Below are 18,578 nucleotides of genomic sequence, written 5' to 3'. Positions count from 1 at the left end.
AGTGCTCTGTGAAATAAAGCCATTTGATTACTTTGCATCGTTTCCAGAAACACGTTTCCAGACTTATTTTCAATGTGTGAATGAAAAAACTACATCTTTCTTTCTGAGTGCATTCAACTTAGCATTCCAAAGATGGGTTCACGACTCCTTTGAACTCATAGCATGTTCTGCCATACATTTGTCTATGTAAATCCTGGATTAAAGAGAAGAAATGAAGATAGTAGCTTCAGAGGAGCAAATTTTGTTAGGATAGATGAGAGGAAAATTACTTAGCATTAATTTCTTTTCCTTACCCCAATTATTCCCAGGTAATTTAGGACTGTCCATGTCTGCTATTTACCTAAGAGAATTTGCACATGTTAAGTGCATTGGCATGATTAATGCAATGTCTGTTTTCGTTTTAATTCATCATTCAAAATGCTTCTCATTTGTATTCTCAACTTAGCATCACACGGTGCATGACCAATAGTTGACCATATTCCAAGGGATAAAATATGATTTCAAAAGTTTAAACACTTCTCTGAAAAGGTTTAGCCCATATTTTATTTTACAAAATAAAGTTCCTTCCAATTTTAAGTCTTATGTTTTCACAAATCAATAATACCGTGCAGATGATAACTTTACAAAAATATATCTAAATTGATCTGCCAGGCAGTAATTGATCATCATTGTGCCAAAATATACAAAGTGTGAATTTGAAACCAATGCTGATGGTGTGCTGGGTAAATAACACGACACAATTTGGTTGCATGAAAGTACCTTTTATGTGCTAACATCAATAGAAATTACCCAGTTTCAAGCAGACTGAGGGTGCCTCATTCATAACTCATTTCACCCCAAAAAATCCCTCTGGAATAATCCATTAGCCAACTTTTACTTCATACCTTTTAATTCATAAGGACCCAACTGTTTCCCAAGTTTCATATAGAAAGGCATCTCTTGTTTTAGGGGTGAACATCTGCTTACATGCTGTAGAAATAGTAAGATTGGATATCCCAGATTTTGTTTTGCTTTTTCTATTAGAAGTAGAAATGAAAAGCATTAGAAGTAGAAATGAAAAGCATCATTAATTTAAAAGCAATCTGGTAACATGGCTGAATAATGCTAATGTCAAAGCTTAATCTCTGGTGTGTTCCTTTCTAGTCTGACTTAAAGATACCTTATCTGGAGATTTAAAGCAGGAATGTATCTATTAGCGGCCTGGCAGCTAAATTCTTCTATTCAGAGCTTAACTATACAGACGTGTTTAGTTTTGCCATTTGTCTGGAAGCTTCTTCTTAACTTCATTATAAGAATCCTGTATCTGGCCTAGGTCAGTGCAGATGACTTGTTCTGATGCAGAAAATACTTGATTAGGCATATGAGGCAATCCAGCCTTGTCTTCTGCTGACTCAGACATACTTAGACTAAATACTTTGATGATATCATCCCAGGCCATTGCAAAGAAGCATGTGGAAGAAAAGGATGTGGGTTTAGAATGTATATTTTTATAGAATTGTTTAAAGAAAATTGTTTTAGTTTGTGTGGCTTAATGCTTGGATTTGATTTTACTTTTGCTATTTCTGGCTTTTATTAGTTACTGTTCATCACACTGAATATTATTATCGTTATTGTTATTGTTATCTTATATATAGCCTTGAGAGGGCTCTTTTGCATCAGAAAGCCATCTGAAGCATCTACAAATAAATATGTAAATATTTTTAAATGATGCAAAACAGGAAAATATTATCCTTAACGCCAGAGTGTGTTAAAACAATGGCAATATAATATATGTTACAGGCATCTCATTCCGAATAATAAGGAATGATAATCATAAAGGAAAGCCTGCTGAATTAGACCAAAGATTCATTTAGTCCAACATCTGTTTTCCACCGGGGTCTGTCCCTATGTTTCCAAGAAAATCATGAAGAGGCCATGAGAACAATGCCCTTATCCATTATTCATTCTACAACTTTGCCAGCAATCAGTATTCAAAGACATATTAATTCTTGTATATGTACATATCATTCTACTGCCCTCCAGTTATGTCATATTTAACTGACATAGTTTGATGAATGTGCACTGTCAGTATTTTGTGAACCAACATAAACTTAAAAAGAAACATTACTGACTGATGTATCCTCATGGAAGAGCACAGAATCCATACTCCTTTTCCTGTAGGACTCTTTTCATACCAGAAAAAGGAAAGATTATGTTTCTGAATGTTGGTCACCTCCTTCAAACTTATTCTACAGCTTACAAAAGCAGCTTAAGATAAAGATAAGACAGTGAGGAACAAATCCCTCACCTGAAATGGATGTTGGGATCCCACTAGTAAATAAACTGAAAAATTGTGAGTAAATCTACTGACAGATATGAATTCCACTTGGTCATTTTTAAGACCAAGATTAAAGTAGGCTGTATTTTATGTGAAAGACATGGTGAATAAGTATTGTTAGTTCATATCTGTTTGTTGAGAAACGGCTGTATCTGCATGATTCTCAGACAGGAGTGCTAATAAAAAGCTATGTCATCTAGAGTTAACGATTTTAAATTCATTACAAGATGCTGATGTAGTATGTGTGTGTAAATATATATGTGTGTAAATTGTGTGTGTGTGTGTGTGTGTGAAGGGGGAGGGAGGGGAGGGGGAATTTAGGAGGGAAAGTGCAATAAACTGATGTTTCTATTAAAAAGACTGAAATTTTGCTATCCTATAGTCGATGAGTGACCTTGTTTTTAAATAATAAAAGTACAGAAGTCCAACATGTTTTTGTTTTTTTGCTAGAAAGTCAGTCCATAGAGAAATTCAGTATGTTTTGAAGATTTAGAGAATGAAACCATGTAATATCATGATAGGCAGATGTTTTCCATATGTTATCAGCATGGAACTTCAGTCATTCCAGCGCTGTCTTGTATGATGTTTCATGTTACAGATTTCTCTGCGAATTTGGCTTCAATTCAGCTTGTGCATATACTTCTTCAAACATTCTTCCAAAATTGTAAAACTATTTTGTCTTGGTTATTCTCTCCACCTCCCCTCCATACTTTATCAGCATCTGAGCAATTGTATCCTATGTTGTATTATCAGTGTATCTTTGTATTAAATGCATAGTTATAAAATATTGCTTCCAGATTTCTCTTTAGCATAGCTTGCTTAAGTGTAACATAGGATACTTAAATTCAAGTGGGATATAGAGAATAGGTAAGTTAGAATGGTTTTTTTAACAGTTAGTATAATCATAGTGTTTAATACTCAATTTAAATAACATTTAAAAAAATAGTTCGGGTTAAATACAAAGCCATATTGCCTTACTTAGTCACATTCCATATTAAATAATATTTTGATTTCTGTTTTTCTCTTGTTCTGCCATATGTTTTGGTGCAAGCATTCAGTTCCCACAGACATCGTTCCCAGAAACCATGGATAATAAAATCCTGATTCTGTTTTGCTTTATCTCTTCAGCTTGAGATCATTCAGACTTAAAGCCCTGTTGACAGAGAAAAATAGAATAGAGGCTCTTTGTTACGATTCTGTTCCCATATTCTTCACAGGGAATTCCACGTTGCTCCGTGTATTGCCTTCTTTGTATGAAAAGCAACAAGAACCTTTAAGCAACCACCTGAGAGAATTGGTAGGACTGATGCCTCATCTGGAACCATCTGAACAGCAACATCTTCTACAGCTTTTGCTAACTGTTGCAAAGAAAAAACAGCCTAAGGTAATTTTTCTTCATTTCATATTTAGTCAACTCAAAACATGTGGTTCTTGAGGCAAAGGACCCTGTAATTGTGATACATCCCAGTACAATTAAACTTCTCACTAGGCCAGGATCCAAAATTCCTACCTATAACTTTTCAAGAATTGCCTCTCCAATCATGAACCTTGCATTAAGATTTGCTGAGTTCGAAAACCAGTTACACATCCGCTCCCCAAAGAGGAAAGTTCACCATAGGCTAAATCAGTTGGCTTAATCTGTCTTGTGTAGAGCGGAGGTGGGGAACTATGGCCCCTTTATGACCTGTGGACTTCAACTCCCAGAATTCCTGAGCCAGCTGGTCATAAAGGGGCCATAGTTTCCCATCCCTGATGTAGGGTGTCCTCTCTTTGGGCTTCACTATAATTTATTCACTATGCATTTATTATTTAGTGAATGTATTCACTGATGCATTTATTAATCTCTAATCAAGTATCTTAATTTAACACTGGTACTTTGGTACCCTGTCCTCAAGTTATATTCACTGCTCAAAGATAAGAGGTTTCCCAATGCATTTGGCTTAATAAACCTATTATAACTCTTGCATAAATAAGTACAATATGTGCAAATTGTTGTGATGATAATTGACACTTTGCCACTGAATTTCCAAGGCCTGTAAGCAGGGAAGTGATCCAAAGCTTGCAAAATGAGGCTAAGAGTTGTTCTAACCTCTGAATTTCCAAGTCTAGTAATGCAAGTAATCTCACAAGCATCACTAGAGTACATTGTTCTTCCAATGTTAGCACATATCCCTTATGTTGAAACATGTCCTGTAAAGGGATATTCCCTTGGATCCCAAAGTTAGACTGGTGCAAATAAGTCTTGTGGTAATGAAATTACATCATTGTCTACAACCCCCAATATGTATCTCTACAAAGATAAAGATATTTTCATGATTAAAGAAGAGCAAGTAATTTTATAAGAAAACAGAAAAAAGTAACATGGTACAAACATTTCATGTTTCATGTATAGCCAGTTCTGTTGCCTAGGCTATTTGTGCTATTTCACATTGGAACAGTGGTGAGATTCAGCCAGTTCGCACCACTTTGGCAGAACCGGTAGCTAATTTTTTGTTGCCCAAGCCCAGAATGGACTTCCAGAAGCGGCATCCACACAGAGAACTGGTTGTTCACATATTTGAATCCCACCAGCGCATTGGACCTTATAAAATACAACAGTACCAGATTATAGGATATATATACATTTCAGTAGTCTTTGGAAAAATTAAAAAAAAGCTCCAGAAATTTATAAGTTATAGCTGAAGGAACTTTTACAAAATATATAGCAATGGAGGGACTATAATTTTTTCCATAATTCCACTCTGACAGGACCCATTTCAGCCTTTGTTTAGAGCAGGTGTGTCAAACTGCCGGCCCGCAGGCCAGATGCATCATGGCAAAACCGCACCCACCCCATTGCCGGCAATGGAAAACAAGTCGCAATACCCCCCAACACGTCACATGATGTTGCAAGTTTGACATCCCTGGTTTAGAGTATAGGCCAGGGGTAGGCAACCTCGGCTTTTTTATGACTCATGGACTTCAACTCCCAGAATTCCTGAGTCAGCTATGCTGACTCAGGAATTCTGGGAGTTGAAGTCCATGAGTCATAAAAGAGCCGAGGTTGCCTACCCCTGGTATAGGCCATCTAGTCTACACTTTCAGCATGACTCCCATTCTTCTGTTAAAGATACTGTGTGTGTGTATGTGTGTGTGTTTGTGTGTCTTTGAGACTTACTTTGTGTCTTTGAGACTTACTTTGTAAATTGAAATCTGGCATTTCAAGAAAGAGAGTCACATCTGGTCATCCATAAACCTAATTGTGAAGACTTAATATAACACATTGTCTTTCAGCATAGCTTATATCACAGAGCAACTACCAGGATGAAATCAAATAATATAATCTGTAAATTGCCCAGAGTCGCCTTGTTGGGAAGTGGATGGCATAAAAAATTAATAAATAAATAAAAATAAATAATATTAATATATACTGCTTTCAGTGACTTAGGGAAAAACATCTGGATTCAAAGTGTGATATATAGATTTAGTCTAGCCAAAATATTATTTGGTTATTGATGAAGTTATCACATTATGAACAGAGGTAGTTTCTTCCAAATACCATTTTGATCTAGGAAACCCATTTGATTTCTAGTTAATGCTAGGAATGCCATTAAAAAAACTAAGCCCAACAGTCCTTTCTTTAACTAGTGAGAACATAGAAATTATGCAGGCCAAGCTAGAAGCCTATTGAATATGATGTTCAAAATGCTCCTTGCTCACAAGACAAAATTCAACCTATTTCTAAAGAAAATAATTTTCAACTTATCTGGCCAGCCACCATAAGTACGTAAACAAGTTTGGAATTGGCTACTTTTTGAATAGAAAACTACCAGGGCAGATTGGGAAGTTGAAAAAATCCCTCAAAAGAATTCACGAGCAAAAAAGTTCTGAATTATAACTAAAATAACTACATGGATATGTTCATGAAGTCCCTAGGACTCAAAGCAAGATTCATTTTTTAATATTTGAGAAACTCAGCTGGAATGAATATCTTTCACACTATTGTCAAGTATCTCAAAAAGAGAGAATTTTCTTTAAATTGTCTTAGACTCTATCATAAGCACAAAACGAGAGCAGCACCTCCTAAGAGTGCATTGTTACAAATTTAGTTTATGCAGATACATTTATTTGTATTCCTTATGATCTGTAAGCCAAGTTCATAAAGGAAAAAGAGAAAGTTTAAATTTATTTGTAAGGGAATGATATAAGTTTAAATCCTCCATACTTGTTTAGGTAGAGATATACTATAAATTAAGATAAACATAAACTTCAGAGTCAGATAATGGGTTAGAGTTAAGAATGTTCAAAATTGAATGAGCTACTTCCTCAGTTTTCTACACTATATATGAACATAATTCTATCTTAAATATATTATGTTTCATTCTGGGTGGCATACATGGATTTCTTATTTTAGGCATATCACACTATACACGGACTAAATGTATGCCACTAACTAGTGATGCTTATGTAATTGCTCCTAATTACAAGCAGGTTTATTATTGTGATACTCAAGAATTTCTTTTTAAGTTATTTCTTATAGAAATTTAAGCCTGTACATTTAGATTTTTGTAAAGCATGTTTATTAATTCGGTTTCCTACATGTTCAGGGGTATTCTTTCAGACTCATGCAAATTATAATTTCAGTTTTTAATCACGATATTGCAAAACCAATACATAGGGGATTCATACAGTAGATTTCCAGTATAGTTCCATAAATCAGTCCCGTGCGTGTATGGCTACATCACCATCTTTTTCTTGTGTACTTGATTGCAACAATGCATCTAGAGTTGATTGATTTCAATTAATTTAATAGACCTAATAGTATAGGGATGTGATTATAATTTCTCAGAATGTCAGTGACCTGAATCCTACTGTAAATATGTAACTTTCCAGTGCAACATATAGAGGCTATGCTAACTAAATGCTCACTTCAATGCTAACTTAAATTATCTAAAAATCTGCATCTTAAATTCATTCTTCATTTTAGGCATCAAATGTGACATTTAAACAAATGTAGAAAGTGGGAATTTCAGTTGCCTTTCACAATATTCTATCAGAGACTTTAACTGATTTTTTTTAAAAAAAATCAATAAAACATATTAGTCTAAGGGGAAAAACCTGTAAATATTGTAGGATTTTTTTTAAGAATTTCCTTAACGAAATGCTAAATCAATGAATGTATAACTTCAAGCAGTATCCTGTGTGTATATGTTGAGAATAATTGAACTTGAATTAACTTATTTGAGAATTATAAGCAGATGGATTTTTCTTTACAAAAATCAGACTGGAATTTATGTTTCACCCTTCTTGTAGGTTCTCAAACAATGTATTTCTTCTCTAATTGATCACCTAAGAGATCCTCTTTATAATGATATCATCCTAGACATATTCATAGAAATATCAGATTATGAACCGGAATTGTTGGCCAATTTACTGCCCATACTGAAAGAAACTGGAGAGAGTTTTCCTAATTTGATAGGGCAAATGGCAAAGATTTTTGGAGCTGTTGGACAAGTTGATGAGGTATGTGCTATTTTCTATATTTAAAAAGAATTTATATTTTACTGTGTTCTTAGCCCAGAATCATGATTCATAAAAGGAGAAATATGTATGACTGCTACTGCTGTTACTATTATTGATGATAATAATAATAGCATCTACTTTGAAGAAGTCAGTAACATCCCTCAAGTGGCCAAAATTGTTCCAGTATAGTTAGGCTCTACCTGAAAGTTGTCATTAGAACAACAAGCATTGTCTACTTTCGTACTTTCTTTTTTTCACAGCTTGTGATTTTGTACAAAGTAAAATATATCTGAATGGATAGATTATTAATATGAATAAGTAGGCAGCTACTGGTTTGTCACTTCCCTCATCTCTTCCCCACCACTGAGAGGTTCCCACATCCACTTTTTAGAAGTGCCACCCAAATGCCAAAGGCAACGTTCCATTCTCTAAAAACCATTACAATGCCCATCACTCCCTCTCTTTAGGGCCGTCCTATGCCAAAACCAATTTAGTTGGTTGTTATAAACTGTAGTTTGCTTCAACCAAAACATGGTCAAATGTAGAAAAGAGAGCTTACCATTACACAATCCTCACATCAATGCTTGGCATTTGTCAAATCCAGAATTTGGTAAGTGCAGCAAGAAGAAATCATTACTTCACATAGCTTTCTTTTCTGTTGGGATGAATTAAATATAGAAAATTGTCTAAGATAAATTAAAGTAGTTGTCCACACTTTCAGGCTTTCAGACTCTTCCAGCCTTGTTATCAGTAATCCTTTAAATGGAGGTGATGGGAAAAGATTGTGGGCCTTTCCACACAGAAAGCATGTTCTTTGCTCATTCCAGAGGTGCTTTTTCAAGAGGCAACTGGACTTTATTTTAGAACTGAAGACGTTTCTTGGATGGGAAGCAAAATGTCTTCAAGGAAAAGTAAAGAAAGTCCACTTGCTTCTTGAAAAAGTACCTTTGGGACAATCATGATCTGGATGACTGAGAATCTTCATAGACATGTTCTATACTCCAAGATATGGTTGGGCCTTCTTAGCATGGACAAAATGAGTAGATTCTACAAATAAAGAAAAAAAAATAGGGAAGTCACATGGTAAGAAAAAGTAAAATAAGCATCTATGTCCATGGAAGTATGGACTTGTGCATTCCAACAGATCTTTTTTCAGGAGCAATTTGGGCAAAACCTGAATCCTGGTCTTCCTTTTTTTCCAATCTTGGATAAATTATATAATACTTAAAAGACATCTGCAATCAAAGCTAAGTCACATTAAGACCTAAAAATGCTATCAACATATTTTCCATAAAAAATGCTATGATATAATCAATAAAAATGCATCAATATGCAGAACAGAAATATTTTTGCGGTTGAAAAAATATTTCATATATTATATGTCAGATTATTTCATGTTTAAATTCTCAAGGAATTATTATCATCTCCATGTAACAAAATCATGTGTATATGCAACCTGATCACTTTCACCCAAAACAGAATGCAATCAATTCATTTCTTGAACTCTCCTTAAGAGTTTTATACGCTGTTTTATGTACAATAGCATGTCAAGCACTTTATACCAGGGCTTTTCAACCTTTTCACCCATTGTACCACTTTTAGGATATGGCAGTATCTGAGTACCACCAGTCGCCTAGCACAGGGCTTTTCAACCTTTTCACCCATTGTACCACTTTTAGGATATGGCAATATCCGAGTACCACCAGTCGCCTAGCAAGGTGTCAAAAACTTGATGACAAAAAAAAGGGAAAAAGTGATAAAGTACAGGTAGTCCTCGACTTACAACAGTTCGCTTAATGACTGTTTGAAGTTACAATGGCACTGAAAAAAGTGCCCCCCAAGCCGCAGCTGAGCAAGACACCTGCCTCCCACCTGGTGGCGCTCTTCCTCCTGTCCGAGGTTTTCATTGTTGTGAGCATTTCTGTTGGGGATTGGCCAACGGGGTGGAGTGGGGGGGTGTTTGGTTTTTATTCCCCCCGTCTGCTGGGTGGTTGCAGCAGGTTTTGGTCACTTCACATGACTCTGGGACACTGTGACCGTCATAAATATGAATCAGTTGTCAAGCATCTGAATGTAAATCACAAGACCCTGGAGATGCTGCAACATTCCAGCTGATCGGGGCTTCTTCTGGGCTCAGCAGAAGCACCAGGATCAGCGCTGAGCTCCAGCTGGAGCCTGGCACTGATCCTGGGGCTTCCGCTGAACCCTGACAGCCCTGCAGCTCCAGCCATCTCTCACTCAGGCTTGTGCAGTGCTGCCACTGGTTCAGCTCATTCCCCTCCCCCGCTACCACCTTTCTAGGATGGTCGCGTACCACCTGCCAGGTGCCAATGTACCACAGGTGGTACCCGTACCACTGGTTGAAAAGCCCTGCTTTATACTACTTATAGATCATCCTTGGTTTAAGTGCATTTTGTTTGCTATGAAGATATTAAATCTGTTAGGTTTATCATGGTTTATATTAATTTTCCTCTGGATATATTAGTTGCTGCAGACTGCCCTTGTGTAGACATTTCACTCTTAAGAATCACATGCAGCTGAATTACAATGTCCTTCCTTAAATAACTGGAAGGAACCACACTTGATTATAGCCAGAAAATGAGTGGAATATATTAAATGCAAGCATTTCCCAAAACGTGTCTCAACTTACTACAGTTATTCTCCATACTGCAAATTCAAACAAGAAAATGGCTTCATCTATCACATCATGAAACATTTTTCCTTGAATCTTATTGATGACGGTTGCCACACCTTAAATATTAATGTTCATGAGAAATGTTCTATTTGTTCAATAACTAAAGACTATATTTCAGCTTCAAAATCATTTATTAATCATTTATTGTAGGATGTGTTTATATGATAAAGTTTGGGTGTTTGTGTGTGTGTGTGTGTGTGTAAATTGTGTCTTGTATATAATTTGATATGCAATTTGGGTTTTTTAGCCTCACCAATTTGCTTCCTGGAAAAGCATATCTTGACAGAGGCTGTGATAGCTGTGCACACTTTGAAAATGCTTAGAAAGAAATGCTTCAGATCTCATACAATCCAAGTACCTCTATGAGCATAAGCCTGGAAAAAAATGTGGCTGCTTTAAGGAATTAACTCATTAAAGCCGCTCTTGAATTATCAATAGCAATATCTTTTTTTAGAACACTGAAAATTGATGTGGATGCTTTAATTAACTGGAGAAAAGTACTGTGCTTGTATGAAAAGCACTGTGCAGTTCTTCCTAATCCTTTTCAACATGCGAAGTTCTTCTTGTCTTCATTGCAACATTCACTATTTGTGTAGGCAAAGTCCACCACAAGTGGTAACTACTTTTTTTTAAAAAAAAAAAATCTAACTATATCAAAGGCCATAAAAGATTTGGTGAATCTCTGATTTATAAATCTATCATCTGTCTGTCTGCCCACCCATCTGTCTGTCTATCGCATTTATATAGACTCCCATCTATATAAATGGTCTTCAAAGTGCATTGTGTAGTCCAGATAAGTGATGATGAGGGCATGGTTTATCAAATCAGGTTCCTAATGCTCCAAGTAAGGTTGCATCTGTCTATAGCTGGGCAATGTTTCCCTGATTACAGCTTCCACCTGCATATCTGGCAGTGTCTGTAAGCCCTGCACAAACAGGTATGGATCTACTTCTTTAGGGGCAAATCCACTCTGTGAAAAGGCCACATTTTAATGAACACACAATAACTGCATCTTGCATGAGACCATGCTAATCACTGGGTTTAGGTGTACTTAATTTGGATTGGATTTGTTTTCAGCGATTTTTAAACTTTTCTAAAGGGCTGGAAGAAAGACTGTTTCTCCTGTTTGTTTTAACTCCTGTTTAGTGATGTGGTTGGTAGAGTGCTATTTCTGTAGTCTGTAGACTGGACTGTGTGCATATACTATATAAGAAGTTGTAGAAAAACTTTTTCTTTAATGCCATTAATATTGTTTGAACTGATTGCAAGTTTAAATAAACTGAAACTCTACTGCATTTCAGTATTAACATTTTATCTGCTTTACTGTTCCCTGCAATATCCTGTGTGGTCTTCTATTTAAACTTTTATGTAATAGTTATCCTGTTTAAACTGCTGTCATTTACAAATGCTTTAGAATTTATCTTGGCTAATTAATATTCTCTGGAAGTGTTTCTGACATCAAAGCAATTTCTCCATTACAAAAAGTTTGATTCTATTATGCTTAATCTGTCAGAAGAGTCTTATCAGCACTAAGAGGGGGAGACAGCTTTACCCTTGCTATGTTCCTTTTCTGTCCCTTCTTAAAATCTGCCAAGAAGGGATAGATCAGAACCAAAAGAAATCTTTTTCCTCCCTTCCATTTTATCCATACATTTTCATTTCATCCGGTCCTCTTCCAACCTTTCTCCTTGTCAGATGTCAGAACTGGTGGTGCTGGTTGTTATCTTTAAGGGCCTACATGATGTGGGGATGGTTATTTGAGAGACCACCTATTTCTATAGGTTTCTGGTCATCCTACCAGGTGGTAGCAGGGTGGGCGTACTAGGGGTTCCTTCTGTGAAGCACTGTCAACTGATGGGACCCAAAAGATATGTCTTCTCTGTGAGGGTGTCTGCTTTCTGGAACAACTTTCTGCCTAAGACGGGTCTGATCATCCTGGCTTCTTGGAAAGGCTTTCTTCCTTAGGTGGTGGGGTCAAAGTGTTGTAGAGTTTGGTATAAATGTTCTGTCATTACGCTGTTAGAAACAGTTTAATAATGTCTCAACTATGTCTTTTATAAAAGAAACTGTGAGGTTTCTTTTGCAATTTTTTAATTATATTATATTGCATTTATGTTTCTGTTAGCTGCCCTGAGTTGTTTGGTTAAAATGGGTGGTCATATAAATTTGACCAATAAACCAACAGACAAAATAATTTCTTGCAGATGGTGTCCTTCCCAAGTTCTTTATAGCTCTCCCATTTCTGTGTTTCTATCTATTCTTTCTTTTGCTTCTGTTCTTCTTCTGGGAGAGTTGACTGAGATTATTCAACTTGTTTCTTTGATGGTGCTGATCAAAATGTCCAGTACCCTCATGTATAGATGGAAAAGAAGATTGACATTTTGAATATAGAAGAAATTAAAACTGACAGATTCATCCCTTGCTACTTTCTGGGCTTCCTTACCTTCTCTAAAGTGTTTTGCTTTGGAGTTGTTGTTGTTTTGGTGCATTGAATGGATGTGGATTCTTGGTGACTACCTGCAATGTTATTGGCAAGATTTCGGAAGATTTCTAGCCTGGTGTCTTAACCACTACCACTGACTACCTTTAAAATGATTATCAGGTCTAACATTCAAAGGACAGTTGAAAGAAAAAAGAATAAAACAAAATATCCAGAAAGAGCCATTCACAGATATTAGTATGCATCTGCAGTGCATACGTTCCTGATTCTCAGAGGCTTCATCTGTGTATTTTAGACATGGTGTGAAATATCCCTTGCTGATTCTAATTGCACTGATTCTGGCAACTATAACTTGGAAAAGTGCATCAGACCTCTATTGACCTTCTTTCATTTCCCTCCTGCTACATCCCCTTAATTCCTTCCAGGAATGGTACTAGATATAATACTTGTAGAAATTTGAGACACCCTCTGCATAGAAAGAAAGAATGTCCATTCGTGCAAAGGACATTCTGGATCAAAGCCCATAAATTGGGAGAGTAAGTTCCCTATTCAGTTGATTAATTTATCCCCAAAAAGTCAAAATTATTATTTTCCAACATTCCAGATTGGCTCCTGTTCATTGTAGGAAATGGAAATAATCAACCATTGGATTAATTATTTATTTGTATCCCTCTGTGCAGTATGTGCCTCCAATTTCCCTATAGCAAATTCTGTCTCTAAAGCCTAGAATCTATAGTTCTGGATTTAATGAACTGTCTGCGTCATGCAGGATACTATTTCTAATCCAGTACATTCAGTATTTCGTTTGGTTACATTCCCATCATGATTACTTGCCAGTATGATCCCAAGCCAAGGATTCTGTCTGGCTTTCCCCAAATCTTAGGCAGCAGTTTTATTTGGAATAGATGACAGTCAGTAGGCTGATTTCCAGCATCCTTGTTCATCTTGCTTGTTTTCCTCCCCCAAAAGAAGAGGAAAATGGGAGGAAAGGAGATCTGATCCAGGTGTTCTTCAGAGTTCCATTTGCTTGTAATTATTGGCGAGAGGAGAAAGCAGAGAGAAAATTTCCCAAATCTGAAAGTAGAAGATTTACTTGAAGTAGCACCAACATGCTTCAGTCTCTTGTTACTTCCAAAGGCAAAATCACATACTAGCATTTAGTAGGATAGCAATGAAGGCCTTGGAAAAATTATTCAGATGCCATGACTTGTCTATACTTACAAAGGTAAAAATCATGCAGGCAATGGTTTTGTCTGTGACACTACATGAATGTGAAAGCTGGACTTTGAGGAAGCAGGATAGAAAGAATATTGATGTTTTTGAATTTTAATGCTGGAAAGTATGCCATAAATAGCCAAGAAAATTAACAAATGCATGTTAAAACAAATCAATCCAGAATTCTCACTGGAGCACAAATTATTATATTCTGGACTCTAGAAAGAGTGCAGAGAAGAGCAACAAAGATCAGGGGACTGGAGGCTAACACACATAAAGAACGGTTACTGGAATTGGGTATGTCTAGTTTAATGAAAAGAAGGACAAGGGGTGACATGATAGCAGTGTTCCAATATCTCAGGGGTTGCCACAAAGAAGAGGGAGTCAAGCTATTCTCCAAAGCACCTGAAGGCAGGACAAGAAGCAATGTATGGAAACTAATCAAGGAGAGAAGCAGCCTAGAACTAAGAAGAAATTTCCTGACAGTTAGAACAATTAACTAGTGGAACAACTTGTCTCCAGAAGTTGTGAATGCTCCAACAATGGAAGTTTTTAAGAAGAGATTGGACAACCATTTCGTATAGGGTTTCCTACCTGAGCAGGGGGTTGGACTAGAAGACTTCCAAGATCCCTTCCAACTCTGTTATTCTATTCTATTCTATTCTATTCTATTCTATTCTATTCTATTCTATTCTATTCTATTCTATTCTATTCTAACCATCTCCCTTGAGAAGTTCATAATGCTTGGAAATGTGGAAGGAAAGGGAAAAGAAGATAATTAACAGCAAGGTAGTTGGACTCAATTATAGGAAAAATAGGTGCAAATGTCTAAAGGATAGATCATTCTGGAGATGTGCTCTCAAAGAGTCAATACCAGTTTGATACAATCAATAAATCAGATCTCAACCTTTCTTCAGACCAACCAATAAACTATTCTGACTAGTCTGCTTTTTAAAAATATTATGATATTTTTAGTTTAATCACACTGAATATAATATAAAATTTTAACGCAAGCTAAAATGTTTTTCAAGAATGGTTAGACCATATTCACTTGGGAAACCAGGCTTGGTATCAGAATTAGAAGGAAGAAATGGGATTTGGGTTAAATGTTCTTCCATCATTTCCAAAGATTTATCCGAAAATTCTAGTAGAAAGCGCCAATTCCACAATGCTTTCAAGTTTTGTTTATAACAATTAGTGAGGTCTGCATTCTCTTTAAATTATAACCATTTTCATGAAAATCCATTTTCATTCCACTAACTCATGAAAACCAAACCACGTCTACATTCAGTGAAATAACTCTGCCATGCCTGACCATCTTTATTTTTGTGGCAAATATTGTTCCATGGATATTTTTTAATTAAACTATGTCTTCATTTAGAAACCTTTCTGCAAACAATTTCTTTTAAAGCAGCTTGCAGTATACTCACACACAATACCAATAACAATTAAAACAAATATTTATAAGCCTTTCACTTCTAATGTAACAACAAGTGGACTATGTATTGAAATTGAAGGTGACAAAACATCTTTGTTTGTAGATAACTGCTTTCTACTTGACTGTTGATTGACATTCCTCATTTTATAGTGCTCTCTACTGAGGACTACGTAATAATTTCAGAATTCAAATAAGAACAGGACTTTTGAAATTGCAAAATGAACAATAGCACGCAAGCTCAACTAATCACAATCTTCCTGACTGCAGAGAGATACAGATATTTATTTTAGCTATAATAATATGTCTAAATTTGCTTTTTTTTAGGCATAAGTTAGCTCATGAGCATTTTATGCAAATCCATATCTTTTTAATTGATGCATTTTGATTGGGAAGTCACAAGTAGCCACTCGAAAAGTATTTCTCTTCATAATTTGACTGGATAAGACCAAGAAGCAACTGCAAATTAAAATTTCTCCAATAGTTTCTGAAAATGACTTAAGGGAAATTCCTCGTCCATTTTTTTTATATCACCCTTTTAAAAAAGTACATACATTTAGCCGAGACCTCTTTTATATATGTGTAAATGATATTTTTTAACCCTTTAAGACTAAATATCATTTGAAAGCAAAATAACAAACAATTTTATTTTTAAGAAAATTGTCTGATCAGTGATCTTGTATTATTTATTACTCATAAGGAAATTGATTGATAATGAAATACAGTTGATCTGTCAAATTTTATTTTTTTGAATAATGAATGAGTAAGACATTTATTAAAATAATTTTACATTATTTCACTATAATATTTCTGAAAGCCAAGGAGGAAAAAAAAATCATGCGGTGATGGTAATGTCCATTTGAGTAATACAGGTAGTCCTCAACTTGCAACAGTTCATTTAGTGACCTTTCAAAATTACAACAGCACTGAAAAAAGTGACTTATGACCATTTTCCACACTTATGACTGTTGCAGCATCCCCAGGGTCACGTGATTTACATTTTGATGCTTGACATCTTCATCAACGATCTGGACAAGGGGATAGATGGGGAACTCATCAAATTTGCAGACACCAAGCTGGCAGGAATAGCCAACACTCCAGAAGACAGGCTTAGGATACAGGAGGATCTGGACAGACTTGAATACTGGGCACTATCTAACAAAATGAAATTCAATGGTGAAAAAAGTAAGGTTCTACATTTAGGCAAGAAAAACCAAATGTGCAGGTATAGTATAGGGGGTACCTTGTTCAATAGTAGTAACTGTGAGAGGGATCTCGGAGTCCTAGTGGACAATCATTTAAATATGAGCCAGCAGTGTGTGCTGCAGCTGCCAAAAAGGCCAACACAGTGCTAGGCTGCATTAACAGAGGGATAGAATCAAGATCACGTGAAGTATTAATACCACTTTACAATGCCTTGGTAAGGCCACACTTGGAATACTGCATCCAGTTTTGGTCACCAGGATGTAAAAAAGATGTTGAGACTCTAGAAAGAGTACAGAGAAGAGCAACAAAGATGATCAGGGGACTGGAGGCTAAAACATATAAGGAACAGTTGCTGGAATTGGGTATGTCTAGTTTAATGAAGAGAAGGAAGAGGGGGGACATGATAGCAGTGTTCCAATATCTCAGGGGTTGCCACAAAGAAGAGGGAGTCAAGCTATTCTCCAAAGTGCCTGAAGGCAGGACAAGGAGCAACGGGTGGAAGCTAACCAAAGAGAGAAGCAACCTAGAACTAAGGAGAAACTTCCTGACGGTTAGAACAATTAACCAGTGGAACAACCTGCCTCCAGAAGCGGTGAATGCTCCAACACTAGAAGTTTTTAAGAAGAAACTGGACAACCATTTGTCTGAAATGGTATAGGGTTTCCTGCCTGAGCAGGGGGTTGGACTAGATGACCTCCAAGGTCCCTTCCAACTTTATCATTATTATTATTATTATTATTATTATTATTATTATTATTATTATTATTATTATTATTATTATTATTATTATTACTGATTCATATTTATGAGGGTTGCCGTGTCCTGGGGTCACATGATCACCATTTGCAACCTTCTGACACTAAGATTATTTTTCACATACCATGTTGCATGTTAAAATGAATGTTAATCTCTGGATTAATTTCTGGAATGCAAAAGGAAAAAAAGATGGTTTTCTACATTTTAAAGAAATTATGTGCAGTGATCATTCTCCCCTCCCCAAGATGTCATTAAAAATCTTTACTAAAATTTTTGAAGTAGTGTTACCCTTAAAATGTTTGCATATACATAAATGCTCCCTCCCTCCCTTCCTCCCTCCCTCCCTCCCTTCCTCCCTCCCTCTTTCTTTCTTTCTTTCTTTCTTTCTTTCTTTCTTTCTTTCTTTCTTTCTTTCTTTCCTTCCTTCCTTCCTTCCTTCCTTCCTTCCTTCCTTCCTTCTTTTTCCTTCTTTCTTTCTTTCCTTTCTTTCTTTCTTTCTTTCTTTCTCTCTCTTTCTCTCTTTCTTCTTTCTCTTTACTTTTTCTTTAAAAATAAAAAAGCAGTATATGCCTTAGCTTAGTATATTGCCAAGCTTGGCTGATATGAAAAGGTAATTGGGATTAAGATAGGTCAGCATTCGGATATAGCATTCAGAATTCGAGTTCCACTCAAAAATGATTATACTTTTAAAAGATGATGATTTTCTTAAAATAGCTTTGTATTGTAATTAAATGAATTGTTGCATCATTGGCTGTCCACATCTCCTTGAATATATGAGCTGTTATCCTTTATATTTTTCAGGCAGAAGAAATAATATTCCATTAAAAATGTTTTTCTCTACAATTATAACTTTCCACAGCAAGTATTAATATAAAATAAAAATGTTCACTTTTTTTAGCGAGAAACCAAAATTCAAATATTAGGTCCTGGAAATAGGCTGAGAAGGTCCCTCAAAACCAACTGCAGATATTTTCAGTCATATTTTTTAGAAAGTTATGAAACTTTGTTCTTG

General features: G+C 35.9%; 1 protein-coding gene across 1 annotated transcript in view; it reads left to right on the top strand.

Annotated features, from left to right (window-relative positions):
* VEPH1 (ventricular zone expressed PH domain containing 1) overlaps positions 1 to 18,578 on the top strand; it is a 108,760-nt gene that overhangs the window by 25,055 nt on the left and 65,127 nt on the right. Inside the window, exons 4-5 of the mRNA XM_015815398.1 lie at positions 3,535 to 3,701; positions 7,610 to 7,819. Of these exons, the coding sequence (XP_015670884.1) occupies positions 3,535 to 3,701; positions 7,610 to 7,819 (377 nt within the window). The remainder of the gene's footprint in view (positions 1 to 3,534; positions 3,702 to 7,609; positions 7,820 to 18,578) is intronic.

The sequence above is a fragment of the Protobothrops mucrosquamatus genome, unplaced genomic scaffold, assembly GCF_001527695.2.
Source record: "Protobothrops mucrosquamatus isolate PMUCROS unplaced genomic scaffold, P.Mucros_1.0 scaffold341, whole genome shotgun sequence".
In the NCBI taxonomy this organism is placed as follows: Eukaryota; Metazoa; Chordata; class Lepidosauria; order Squamata; family Viperidae; genus Protobothrops; species Protobothrops mucrosquamatus.
Note: the sequence above shows the minus strand (reverse complement) of the source record. Positions and strands in the feature narration are given on the sequence as shown.